The sequence below is a fragment of the Podarcis melisellensis genome, assembly GCF_964234715.1.
Source record: "Podarcis melisellensis genome assembly, chromosome: 1".
Classification (NCBI taxonomy): domain Eukaryota; kingdom Metazoa; phylum Chordata; class Lepidosauria; order Squamata; family Lacertidae; genus Podarcis; species Podarcis melisellensis.
Window position 1 is genome coordinate 22,561,416 of NC_138528.1, and position 13,740 is coordinate 22,575,155.

A 13,740-nucleotide genomic window follows, 5' to 3' on the forward strand; every position below is an offset into this window, starting at 1 on the left:
GAGAGGACAGGACACAACCACTACACTGCAGCGTATTCTACAATAACCACAGGAATACGCCAGGGATATGTTTGCAACTGTCCCCCATCCCACCCCATACCGAACCACCTGCTTGTGCTTATTAACTTAGATATGTGGTACTAGTAAAGCAGGCAGACATGCTTTCTTTCAGTGTGTGCAAATAGGTTTGAGCTGAGTTTTCAAGGTCTGTAATTGTATCTGTGGATACAGGGGTGCTTATTTCCTGATTGTGCTGCTGTCGGGGTGATAGGTTGTGCTTCTACCCAGGCTCAGCATATATTTGTAAATAAACTCAAATATCACAGAGAAACCTCCAGTCATCTCTTCATCAAAAGCGAAACCAAACCAGCTACACTGCTGAAATTTCTGGGAAATATGAAGCTTTATAACAGTGTCATAAATACTGGTAGCCTGGCTTTATACTGTGATTCACTTTTCATGTAATGCATTGTTTTCTTTTGTATTTGTAGGACTAATTTTAGGATTGACTGACAGTGGATTTATGGATGGGGATACGGTATGGTTTAACTTGTCTGCTACCATTTGTGCCATCTTGGAAAACGGTAATTTTTATTTTCAGTTGTTTAATTGACCCATATGCATTTCCTTTTTATTTGTAGCCTGTCTTACCCCAAGGCCTTAGAACACGTTGCACTTTCATAGAATGTACAGGGTTGGTCCAAATACAGACTACACCCCTAAAATGAGATCTCTCAAAACATAGTTTCTCTATTTATAAGAGTGTCACCATAGACTGCACTCAGCTTTTATATGAGCCAGATTTTTTGGGGGGGGGAGGAGTGTGGCCTATATTCAGACCAATATAGTAATTGTAGGTCTCAAAGTGAAGGTTGTGGTGTGGTTCAAAACCCTAGGATCTGGAGAGCCCTCCCTCATCCCTTTTCTTTGGACAGTGATAAGAAAGAATCTCTGCCTCCTTGGGTCCCAAATTTCAGCTTCTTGGATATGGGAAGCCTCATCCCTCAGCATTTAGGGTCTTCTCTCCCTGGGGTGGGATTGACAGGTCAGATTCTACAGCCCGTTTAGGGCTTTTGACTGACGCCAGCCTTGAATCTGGCATGTTGGGCTACTGGTGCTTTCAGCTGTGGTTCCCAGGGTTGCCATTTTTTTTACTCTGGAGTGCAGAACCTCCAAGTGTCCCTATTTTCCAGAGACAGTCCCAGATTTACAGGAGCTGTCCCGGTTTCTGATTTGATCCCAGAATGCCCCACTTTTTCTTAGGATAGCCTTATTTTCATCAGAGAAATACTGGAGGGTATGGAGTTATCTGACCCCCAAGGCATCTGAAGGCAGCCCTGTATAGGGAAGGTGGTTTTTTAAATGTTTAATGTTTTATTGTTTTTTATATGTGTTGGAAGCCACCCAGAGTGGCTGGGGCGACAAAGTCAGATGGGCAAGGTCAGAAGAGTCAGCCTCTGTTCTTGCTGCCCCCTGAACTTGCCTTTGCTATATATTTTTTAAAAAATGCAGCAAAGGAGCACAGTTCGAAAGAGCAGATTTCATCACTCCACCCTCTCTAAAAACCACATAGATCTAGACCTTCTTCAAATGCATATCAGGTGCATGGATTGCCCAACAAATCCGGGTGTCTCAATATGGGTGTAATTTGCCATGTCTATAACAAGTAATGATGGAAGTCTGAGAGATGCAACTCAGGTTACTCACAGTGCCTTTTCTCTCCTCAAGATTGTTACGGACTTGCGCTTGTGGATCTCACCGTAACAAATACTCGTCTTGTACTCCTCACCTCACTAGGATTATTTATCAGTGATGATCTGCGCATTAAAACTGGAAAGCTGTTGCAGGTATATATGTGCACTTCGAAATATCCTTGTGTCCCTCCCCCCCCCCCAATCATCTAATGTTTTAAAAACCACTGGTAAGCATACTGCAAAAAAACTAAGTTTGGAAGATCTCCAATGCCATACATGTCTGCTCATTCAGCCTAAGACTATAACCCTACTATACACATTTCCTGCAAGTAAGTCCCATTGAACATGGTGAGAACTACATCTGGGTAGGCACATCTAGGATTGCGTTGTTAATCTGTGTACTAATTGTTCTCTTCCTAGTTCTCCTGATGCACTAAGTGTATGAAGAGGCTAAGCTGGTTGCTCCAGCTTAGCTGCATGGCATTCACAAGCCATTCTTGTGTTCCTATATCAATAATTAGAAACTTTCACCACTTTGGAACTAAACCAAGTTTTACTGCCTGTGCAACGTTTCTGGTTGATGTGTGGAAAAGCATATGAACCAGACCTTTGAAGAGAATTTGTATGTGAACCATTTTAACCTTACCAAACATGTGGTCTTTTTCTATGCTAGGGGAAGTGGGAAACTTTGGAAGGAACTTGAAAGGGCAAATTTTAAAGGTCTTAAAAGCCTGGAGCAACCTAGCCAGATGGGCAGGGTATAAAAAATAAAAATTATTATCATATTCCCATGCTTCACTTTTGCTGCATATTTTGTGATTTTAAATATCTGCTGGGGTCTCTCAATAAAGAGTACTTGCCCCAAACTTGGATCTTGGTATCCAGGACTTCTCCTTTGTGTACCTATTTTTTCTTTGCACCAACAGTAGCTTTGCTGCAGTTAATAGATACCTCTTATATTAAGATCAATCTCTGTGGCCCTGCTTCAGGAGTGCTACCTTTAGAAGTGAAGGGGATTGTGACAGGGCCTTTTCTGTTGTAGCCCCTTGTCTTTGGAACCCTCTCCCCAGAGAGTTTTGCTGGCACCATTGTTGAATTCTTTTTAGTGATGGGTATGGTACTTGATTTCCTTAGGTGTTTTAGCTGTCGGTTTGTAGCTATTGCTTATTTCCTGTTATCTCACAGGAAAAGTACATGCCCTGGCTAGGTTGCCCCAGGCTGTTGGTGGAGACAGGCTTCTTATGTCACTCAAAACAACCAATGACCATATTAATAATATTGAGTGTAAGTGGTAAATAAATATGTAAAGTAATACACTTGTGAAATTGCTTGTGAAAAGTGTGGGAGAGAAAGTGATGATTCATACAATTTGGTCTTATTGTGTTTTATTTCAGTTTGGCAAACCAACCTTATGTGGCTTTGAAATGGTGAGAAATTGCTAAATGTTGCGTTTGTTGTTCTCAGTGGTGTGTTTTTTAACATCTCACAAATAATGTTTTCTGAAACTCTTTCTGGCATTCATTTTGTTAGCCATTTAGAAATAAGTGTCCCAAGGATCATAAATCATGTAGTATACAGATCCTAACAATGAAATCCAGAGACCCTGGTACACTGGGCAGAATGCTAACATTGGCTTAGTATTGACATCAAATTTGTTGTCAGAATCCTATGCATTTCCAGCTGCAAGTTCAAATGTAAATGGCAGCACTCTAAAGGAGAGAAAACATAGCAATATATTGTGATACACACACACACCCCAGCACCGACACAATGCAATCTCTGTATGCTAGGCAACTAACACCTGCAAGTCAGCCGTGTTGCTTCCATGCCCTCACTGAATTTCATTTCTCCACCCCACCCCACCCCATGCTGACCAACTGCGTGGTTTATAGACAGGAGAATTATTGGGCCGTCTTTGTTTTCATTTTTATTATGTACTCTGTGTTATTTTATTGAAATTTTATGTTGTGAACTGAGTTATAGGTTATAGGTGGTATACTACTACTACTACTACTACTACTACTACTACTAATGGTTTAACACAGTCGCAGTTCACAGAGGAACTGTGAACTTTGAAGTGCTGAGGGATGTGTGTAGATGAACTCCTTTTACTCTTGTCCCAGTCACAGACCCATCCTGGATATTGCTGGAGTAACAAGCTGAATGAGGGTTGGGGGAAGGGATCCCTCTTGGTCCATTCCCATTTATACAGAGAATAGAGCTATAACTCACAAAAACTTTTATAAATTGCTTAGAGGCTATTGCAATTAAGCAGTATATAAATTACTGTGATAAAGCAGTGAGTTTTGAAAGCAAGACATAGGATAGTGCATTGTATAGTTCCAGTTGCTAGTTTCCACTTGTGTGCTATAATTTCAGAGGACAAGAGGAATTGGGTCCCATTGAGGCCATATAGCTATCCTTTGATCTGTTAATTCCCTGACAAGGTTATATAAACAGCTGTCAGTGTGTTAAATCAGAATTCTGTGCTGCATGAGAAGAACAGAAAGAGGCAGTGTGGTAGTTTTCTTTTCTCATGACTATCATTGGGAGCTGGAATGAGATCTTGGGGAAGTTGGTATCTCAACTACATCTTGCTCTGCTTCTGACATCTCTGTAATTCTGATACTTTTGGCCATTGATTCTCTTGAGTTGTTCCGCCACCAGCACCACCACTAATATCACTGGCATTGCCGCTAGAAACTAGAAAGCTAGTTCTGTTTTCTGACATTTGACAGTATTGTCCACTGTCTTCCTTGGCTCCACAGAGGTTTTTAGGCAATGTGTGATAGTTAGAAAGGACGACTTGTGCCTCAGCAGACCCTTTCAGAATCTTAACAGCTATACTATGTGAATTCACTTGGCATGCTAAGTATTTCCTTGTCTTTTTCCACCCACAGGATGATTATCTTAAAGCTGAAATATGGTACAGCCTCCAGTGTCTAGCTAACAAAGAATTATACGAAAGTAAGAAAACCAGGGACTCAGCTAGATTGGTAAAGAAGAAGTGATTTATATGTGTTGAATGTGTAACTTGAAGCCATGGGTTCTCCAACGTTATGGAGAAATATAGCTGTGTCATCTACTGTCCTAATGTCTGCTTCCAATGTCTTCATGTAGCTGTTGAAAAACATGGGGGACAAAATAGCACCCTGCAAAACTCCATAGTGTAAATGGAGTCAAAGAGCGCTCCCGCAATGCTTTCCTGCAATAAACCAGCTCAAGCCAGAGAGCATGCCTCTCCGCTCATATACACTTATATATTTTAAGGCATGTCACAAAAATAATTTCAAATTTTCACCCTGAGTTCTTTTTAACTGTTCACATGAAGCTGGGTTGATGCTTTTTGTAAAGTATATTTTAGAAGTGCAAGCACTGAGTTGTAGCTAATATATTTCTGCTTTTCTTGCAGCGGACTATGTTAGTCTGTCATTCAACAAAGATAAGTCATTGAGCCAGGTAAGGCAAATGACGATAAAACCTTATGAAAATTTGCCAACGTATAGTTGAGGTTTAAGGGACGCGGGTGGCGCTGTGGGTAAAACCTCAGCGCCTAGGATTTGCCGATCGCATGGTCGGCGGTTCGAATCCCCGCGGCGGGGTGCGCTCCCGTCTTTCGGTCCCAGCGCCTGCCAACCTAGCAGTTCGAAAGCACCTCCGGGTGCAAGTAGATAAATAGGGACCGCTTACCAGCGGGAAGGTAAACGGCGTTCTGTGTGCTGTGCTGGCTCGCCAGATGCAGCTTGTCATGCTGGCCACGTGACCCGGAAGTGTCTGCGGACAGCGCTGGCTCCCAGCCTATAGAGTGAGATGAGCGCACAACCCTACGGGCAGGGGTACCTTTACCTTTACCTAGTTGAGGTTTGGTGCATTCTGTTCAGTACATAATTTGACTTCCTGGCCACCTTGGCAAATTAATGTTCAGAAATCAAAAAGACAGTTGAGCCAATTTATTACTGGAAGCTTTTGTGGTCGCTATCAGAGCTTTTCGGGAACTGGCTGCCATATGTTACTAGGATAAGTTCAAAGTTCTTATATTTATTTACAAAGCCCTTAGCTTGTAGCATAAGGAGCTTATGATAGCATAAGGAGCACCTCAACCTTTTGATCACTACCTGATCACTGAGGTCTTTGGAGGAGTCACTGTTTGGGGTCCCCACACGTCCTTGTATTCACCAGGGCCTTTGCTTCAGTACTGTTGGTCCAAAAAAGCAGGTTCAGAGCTTCAATCCAAAACAGGCTTCTGATCCAGGCTTCTCAGTCCCACAACAGTTTCTGGCAGAAAATTCTCTCAACCTCACTTCAGTTTGCCTCTGTCGATGCTGTGCAGGAAAATTGAAGTCACAGGTGAGTGATTTTCAGCAGAAGAAAACTGGTGCCAGGCAGGATGAAGATGAAGGCATTTTGCAACAGTTTTTTCTTCAAAATAAAAGTGGCCAGGTTAAACATATACACAGGCCCTGCTTTCTGCCTGCTAGCCATGCAAAAATTCACAAAATATCCAAATGTAAAGAATTATTCTAAGCCTCACTATACACTCCACAGATTCAGATATCTGAACATCCGGAGTTTACCCAATTTCTTACTCCTTGCATGTTTTTCTTTGCTAGTCAGAAGAAGAAACCATGCAGGGAGGGAGGGAGCGAAAGAGATCAGACAAATCAGAGCAGGAGAGATTCGAAAATTTATTTCCCCCCTTTGTCTTTCTTTTGCTGTTAAGCTGAAGCCATCTCAGGAAGAAACCATGGAGAGATGGGACTGGGGTGGGGGTGGGGGGAGATCGTACAAAAACCACAATTAGAAACGTTCGCACAGGAATTGATGGAAATGATGTGAATGCTTGCCCATGGAGTGATTTCCAGGGAATGCATAGTGTTTGGTTAGTAGGACCTGTGTGTACTTTTTTAAAAGCATCAGTAATGTGCATTTTGGGCCTTGTCCTTGTAAAATCTTCTTGCTTTGCTTCTTGTTTGCATTTATACAGGAGAGGCCTGCTGAGTGGAGCACTGACACGGCGAGTTGCTGCCACTTACCAGGAAGGAGGACAGAAGGGGCAAGGTAATGGGGAAACCACTGCTGCATGGGTGCATCATCATCAACATCTTCATGTTGGTGCACCGTACAGCTCTGACCTTTCTGTTGCCTTGGCCCTTCACTTCTCCCTCCTGGTCAGTGGCAGTGGCTGTCCTGCTAGGAGGCCAGGTACACACCATTGCCCCTCCCCACTCGCCACTCCTGTATATTCAGAGCTCAGTGGATTCTTTGGCAAAGCTTTTAAGTTCAAACAACGATGTATTTCTAAATCGTTTACTTTGCATCCTTTTGTTGTTGTTGTTGTTGTTTTAAAAAAAACAGGAATCCACTTGTTTCTATAGCAATGATACATTTCAAAAATGGCACAGCTGCTTGCCTCACAAAATGAAAGGTGAAGGGCACTTTTCTAGACGGGTGGTTTCTTTTCTCGTTGATTATGAACAGAACACTGGCATCGCATTGTTATCTCAACAGGTACAGTGCACCAAAGGACTCCTCTGAACAGATGGCAATTTGCTGCTCTAGTTTAGAATGGATTCTCATTTTTGGTGATGTGATTTATGGTTTGGTGAAAGCATTTGAATTGAATTAGAAAGGGGGCAATTCGCAATGGATGGGACAACTGATTGAAAGCCCCCTCTCCCCATTTCCCCTGGCTGACCCACCAATATCAAACCTGTGTCCTGCAATAGCCTCAACTCCCTCCCCACCCCACTGCCAAGCTGGGTGCCTTCAGGAGGATTGGTGGGATATTAATTAACTAATTAGCACATAAACTTCCACAGTTCACAGGTAGTCTATGAATGCCTTTCTGAAGAATATAGATCCTTCTGTTCCCTTTCAGTTCCATGATTCCAATATATATGTTGGATATTTTTTTCAAAACAATGGCTATGGTGGTGTTTTAAAAAGGAAACATTTTAAAATGAGGCATTGTATCTTCTGGTGCTCTGAATCCCTGCAATTGTTGTCTTTTCTAAAACATCTCTTTTTCTTTGTCAGCTACAAATGCCACAGGTGACTTCTCCCTCCCTTAGAACAATAATTAGGCAATATATTTTTGATTGCCCCTTAGAAGGCAGAGGAAGTGCCCAGATAGATTGCATCTGGGCACCTCTTCTACTGCATTCTTAAGGTCAGTAAAAGTGTGTTGTTGTTGTTGTTTAATTGCTCTTGGTCAGTCTTTCCTTCCCTCTGAGGCACGAGGGCATTCAGCTAACTAAACGTCCCGAATCTGGGACTCATAGGTGCCAATTCCCTGGGGGCCTGGGGGCCCAAACACCCACAAACTTCCCCATGAAGGGGCCAGGCACCCACAAATTTTGGTGTCAGGGCCAAGCATGCGGCATGGCACCCACGACCCTGGGCTAAGCTTTCACTCCTGCTGGGACTTTGAGGCCTGTCTAACAAGCACTTCCTGAAGAGGCAGAAGCAGCAGTGTGGCAGAGAAGAAAATGAAATCCGTACTTGGATTACTTGATCTTCTTGCAGCAGAAGGGCATTCTGCCCATCTCAGTGCAGTTCTGGCTCCATATGGCAGCTGTTTGAGCCAGCACTTCATGTATGTTCCCTTTTCTCAGCTTCTTTTCTGAACTTAGAGGTCCCAGCCTCTCAGAAAGTGCTTATTAGCTGTGCCTAAGGGATGAACCAGGGCCTTCCCTTCAATTAACGCCTTCCTGGCAATGAGAAGGTCTTAACCAGGTATGAATTGGCTCTTGTTAGGCAACTATCCCTCCCCAGTTCTAACACTCCGCTTGGACACTGTGTTTCTGCTGTATCATTTCTTTCTTTGATAATGCATATGTTTAACTGTGTTTCCTTCTTTTTCTTCCTAGAATCGGGCATTGATATCAGTGCATAAGTTAACAGATGGCAGCATGAATAAAAAAAGAAAATTCCCAGCCTTCTGGTTTCCAGATCCGCGATTTATACCAAAAGGATTGTATTTTCACACAAACAGCCATTTTCTGTATGCATATGGCAATCAGGTGTGTAAGAAGGAAGGTGTATTAACAACTGGCACATAGTGTTGCAAAGGTGGCATGCCAAACCCCAACCTCTGTCAAGCGGTAGCAGGATTCTGGGGGTTCCAGACTCTCACCCTGGAGCCGTGTTTCCCTTGATAATCAAGACACAGAAGTCACACATCCTCCAACATTTCTCCGATGAAAATAGGAACGCCCCATTCCATAACAATAATTCTACTATTTATACCCCACACATCTTACTTGGTTGCCCCAGCACTCTGGGCAGCTTCCAACGTATGTAAAAACACAATAAAACATTAAACATTAAAAAACCCCAGTATACCTGAAAGAGCGTCTCCACGCCCATCATTCTGCCTGGACACTGAGGTGCAGCGCAGAGGGCCTTCTGGCAGTTCCCTCACTGCGAGAAGCCAAGCTACAGGGAACCAGGCAGAGGGCCTTTTTGGTAGTGGCGCCCGCCCTGTGGAAGGCCCTCCCATCAGATGTCAAAGAGATAAACAACTACCTGACATTTAGAAGACATCTGAAGGCAGCCTTGTTCAGGGAAGTTTTTAATGTGTGACATTTTAATGTATTTTTAATCTTTGTTGGAAGCTGCCCAGAGTGGCTGTGGAAACCCAGCCAGATGGGTGGGGTACAAATAATAATATATTATTATTATTATTATTGTTGTTGTTGTTGTTGTTGTTGTTGTTGTCACTTCAGTGCTGCTAACACAGTGGTTTGACTTCACCCCCAGAGGCGCAATCCATTGTCTCTCAAGACAGATGCATGCCAACAAAGATCTCTTATACAATATTCATTATTGTCTCCCCCCTCCCTTTTAGGTGTGGGTTTCTTATGATGGAGGCAGCACTTTTATACCATTTTTCACCTTACATTCTGAGACGATTATAGAGGTAGATTCATGTGTTTACACCCAAGCGATTATATTTGTGACTGACTCGGCAAACCTTTACTACAGTAAGGCAGGTAGGAAAACATTAAAAAGTAGAGTCTCCTGCAGTCTTTGAAGACTCAAATATGAGATTAGGCTAAGAAACCAGGTCCCCCAACCTATATGTTCTCATAGCTAGATAGGGAGAAACAAGTGGAAGCACCTGATGCACCTAAGGAATTCACTCTCTGCTGGGCAGAACCAGGGAGCCCTAAGGGTGCCCAAACCAAGAACCATGTAGACTAGAGACATAGATTCACTGTATCTTCTATGACTTCTACCTTAAGTGAGATTGCAGGAACTTGGGTGACCAAGAGCAAAGGCTATCATCTTGTCTCCTGATGCCCCTATTTTCACATTATTCTCCAGGGAATAAATGCCCTATGCATTCTGCTTGCTGATATCTCATAGTGTAGTATGGTTGGCTGGGATCCAAAGAGCTGTTGCAATCTTCTAGTGGATCTTGGGGGCTCTTAATCCACTCATTTGTTGCTGCAGCACCCTGCATCTACCTTCCAAAACCCTCCACTGCAGATCAATCCATTCAGACCATGAGGCACAAGGAGCTTCTTCCAAAAAGGAACAACACCTCCTTGCATGCTTCAAAGTATTTGACCACATATGGCCTTGTTAGATCTTGGCCGTTAGGAACTAGTGTCAGAAGTTGCATAATTTAGATATACTTTTTCCTCGTCAAAACGATCTATTTCCTTATTGCATTGATTAAATATGGGTTGGAAGAGCTGTTGATCTCTCCAAAACCTATTATATTTCCCCTTTTCTGTAGGTACACTGAGATATGCCAAGGTTTTCCCCCCGGCAAAGGGTATCTTCAACATGTACTTTGACCACCTGGGAATATTAAATCATATTTCTCTGAATGATTCAGTTGCCACATTTGTAAAAGAGACAAGTGTGGATGTGGACACTTTCTTGAAGGTTAAGTATGCTTTTGATGCGTGAATGAAAAATGTCTATGAGATTGTAATAATTGTTGTTCTTGTTAAGGACAAACCTGCACTCTTCCAACATGTCAAAGTAGGAAGCTAGTGCTAGAATGGACACTGGAGTCATTAATCCAGCATTTTTTCACCACTATCTAGATATCCTTAAAATAGATTTAATTCTTTTTTTAAAAAGAAAACATTAAAAGTTGATTTCAGAAATGCCACCATTATAATAGGTTAAAGCAAGAAAGATAATTCTTTTGTTCCTGAAAAAAAATAGCTGCTCACTGCTTTCTGGAGGGGAGTGGGGGCGACGTTTGCGGTCCCTCAAGCTCTGGCCTCACGTGCTCCAGTCATTGCAGGAAATCTCTCCACAGTCCCAGGAACCCTGGTCGATTCCCTGCCAAGAAGGACCATTAAAGCTGGCAGTCTGGGCATTGGCTGTTGCTCCTGCCTGGCCTGGCAGCAACACCTTGAAAGGCGGTGGGCCTCAGCAGCGCAGTCGGGTCCCAATAGCTCAATCCGAACCATATTTCCTGTATATGTGCCCTATATGCCGAGGGAGTGCATTAATGAAACTTTCAGAAAACCATTGAGTTTGCCCTACCCCCTTAGCACAGGCAAAGTCACATAATGCTTCAACTAAGTTGCCACCTTCAACTCCTTCACTTCTTTCAAGTGGGACTTGAAAGTGCTTAGCTTTAACTGACTCCTACCATTATCTTCAGGACCCTGAGCGAATACTGATTTTTAAAAACATAGTCTTGTACTCATTAGAAATTTAAGAGAAACTAGGGAGAAATTTAGTACTATCAGTATTATTTGTGATTACTGCAGCTATGTCTGTGCTGCTTAATTACCAGTTTCTAAGCAATTTATTTTCTGATTGCTATTATAAATTAATTTATCCCTTAGTGTGGTGTGGAGCCAGTGTGGTGTAGTGGTTAAGAGCGGTAGACTTGTAATCTGGTGAACCGGGTTCGTGTCTCTGCTCCTCCACATGCAGCTGCTGGGTAACCTTGGGCCAGTCACACTTCTCTGAAGTCTCTCAGCCCCACTCACCTCACAGAGTGTTTGTTGTGGGGGAGGAAGGGAAAGGAGAATGTTAGCCGCTTTGAGACTCCTTCGGGTAGTGATAAAGCGGGATATCAAATCCAAACTCTTCTTCTTATTTTTTTTTTAAATTCCCATTTATTCCTAAGCTAGTTTAGCAAGTTTTGTATCTATAAACGCATGAAAAAGTATATATAATTAATTTTCTCACTTTGTTTCAGGATACTGACTTAGGTTTTGAATTTCCTTTGGCTGTACAGTATATCACTGAAGAGCAAATGTTACTTTTAAACCACGAGCCACGGATGATAACAAAACATGAGAGATTCAGTAGTCTGCAAAGAGGCAAAAGATTAGATTATGGGTAAGTATCAATAACAGCATATGCTTTGTTAACAAGCAATGTCTTGTTCTGTTGGGTTTTTCTTTTTAATGTACCCTGCTATTTTACAGAATATAGCAAAATAGCATCTCTCTAATTTGGTTAAATTGTTCAGAGGGTTGCCACTTTCTTGTTCTGCCTGCTCTTAGAACCACTTTGTACTAACATTTGTGATGTATACCATGTAATACAAGTTTCAAACAAAACTTGTAGGCTTCAAAAATATATCAGTAGGAGATGTGTGTGTTGTCGGAAGTTGGAAACGGTTCCTGCAGTGTGTATGATGATGGCATGGTTTTCCCATGGCTTCCTCATCTGGGGGGGGGGGGGGGACCCACCACCACATTTGGGAGCAAAGACTGCTGGAGTCTGCTGTCTTCCAGGGATGTGATATTGCTGGAGCCAGAAGGAACAGATTCAGATAATATGGCCCATGAAGTATTGCACCTACTAGGTGTACCAAACATGGAGATTAAGGGGTATTTTCATGTGATAAGAAATACATTTGATTTTGATTTGATTTAATATTTGTATTCTGCTTTCCCCACAACAAATGTTGAGTTCAAAGTGGCTCACAGTAACAATAATACCATTACAGTGGTGCCCCGCAAGACGAACGCCTCGCAAGACGGAAAACCCGCTAGACGAAAGGGTTTTCCGTTTTGGAGGCGCTTTGCAAAACGAATTTCCCTATGGGGTTGCTTCGCAAGATGAAAAAATCTTGCGAGTTCCCGCGGGTTTTTTTCACTTTCCCCCCCTTTTCCTAAGCCGCTTAACAGCTGATCCGCTGATAAGCCGCTTAACAGCTGATCGCTAAAAGCTGCTAGACCGCTGTAGCGCTAATCCGCTAAGCTGTCAATGGGCTTGCTTCGCAAGACGAAAAAACCGCTAGACGAAGAGAATCGCATAACGGATTCTTTTCGTCTTGCGAGGCACCACTGTACAAGTTAACAGACATTGTGATCATGGTAGTAAATTCAAAGCACAGGAGAATATAAAGCTAAAGACAAATTCATCAAAAAATTACTACAATTCAATAGAAAATCATAATGATTCAAAAGATCAGAAATAGCTGCTGAACAGCAGCCCTGTGCCAGCTGACATGCTTGAAACCACAATTTTCTCTTAGCACTATTTTCCAGCAAGGGGATGTTAGGAACTAGTCAAAATTCGTTAAAATTCATTAGATGTGTGATCTGACATCATCAAGGTGGTATTAAATGTATGCTTCTTTTTAATTTAGGCCAGGAGGATCGTGTATAATCAAAGAGGTTTTTAGGACGAGAGCTCCTCCGGGCTTTATATCATCTGTACTGGTAGATGTTCTAGATCGGTTTCCTGTTGAATCTAAAACTGCTAGCCCTTGTACAGCAAATACTTTAAGAGTTTTGCCCCCTACAGGGACCAGTATATCATACAGGCTTCAGCTGACTTCTCCAGGTTTGTGCATCACCTGATAATGAAAAGTTTTTGGAAGGAGGGTCTTTGGCTTATGCTAATCACACTTAAGTGGAGAAATATATAGGAAAAGAATTGTAGGGAATACTATTCATCTAAGATTGGTTGCATGGGGGTGGCCCCTGCCCAGCATTTCCTAATTTCCTATGTAGCCTCTTTTATATGTTCCTCGCCATCCAGTCATTTTTATTTCTACTAGATCCCCTTCCTAAATCAACAGCCAGCCAATCAGTCTCCAACTATGTGT

The 13,740-nt window shown here is 42.5% G+C and overlaps 1 protein-coding gene across 7 annotated transcripts in view; it reads left to right on the forward strand.

Annotated features, from left to right (window-relative positions):
* The window catches only part of LOC309369071 (cation channel sperm-associated auxiliary subunit beta-like), a 55,701-nt gene that overhangs the window by 14,811 nt on the left and 27,150 nt on the right, over positions 1-13,740 (forward strand). For all 7 annotated transcript variants that reach the window (XM_081909667.1, XM_081909669.1, XM_081909671.1 and 4 more), the window contains 11 exons: positions 492-584; positions 1,729-1,847; positions 3,089-3,121; positions 4,595-4,661; positions 5,107-5,153; positions 7,050-7,202; positions 8,564-8,716; positions 9,544-9,688; positions 10,441-10,592; positions 11,875-12,017; positions 13,279-13,475. In XM_081909667.1, the coding sequence (XP_081765793.1) occupies positions 492-584; positions 1,729-1,847; positions 3,089-3,121; positions 4,595-4,661; positions 5,107-5,153; positions 7,050-7,202; positions 8,564-8,716; positions 9,544-9,688; positions 10,441-10,592; positions 11,875-12,017; positions 13,279-13,475 (1,302 nt within the window). The remainder of the gene's footprint in view (positions 1-491; positions 585-1,728; positions 1,848-3,088; positions 3,122-4,594; positions 4,662-5,106; positions 5,154-7,049; positions 7,203-8,563; positions 8,717-9,543; positions 9,689-10,440; positions 10,593-11,874; positions 12,018-13,278; positions 13,476-13,740) is intronic.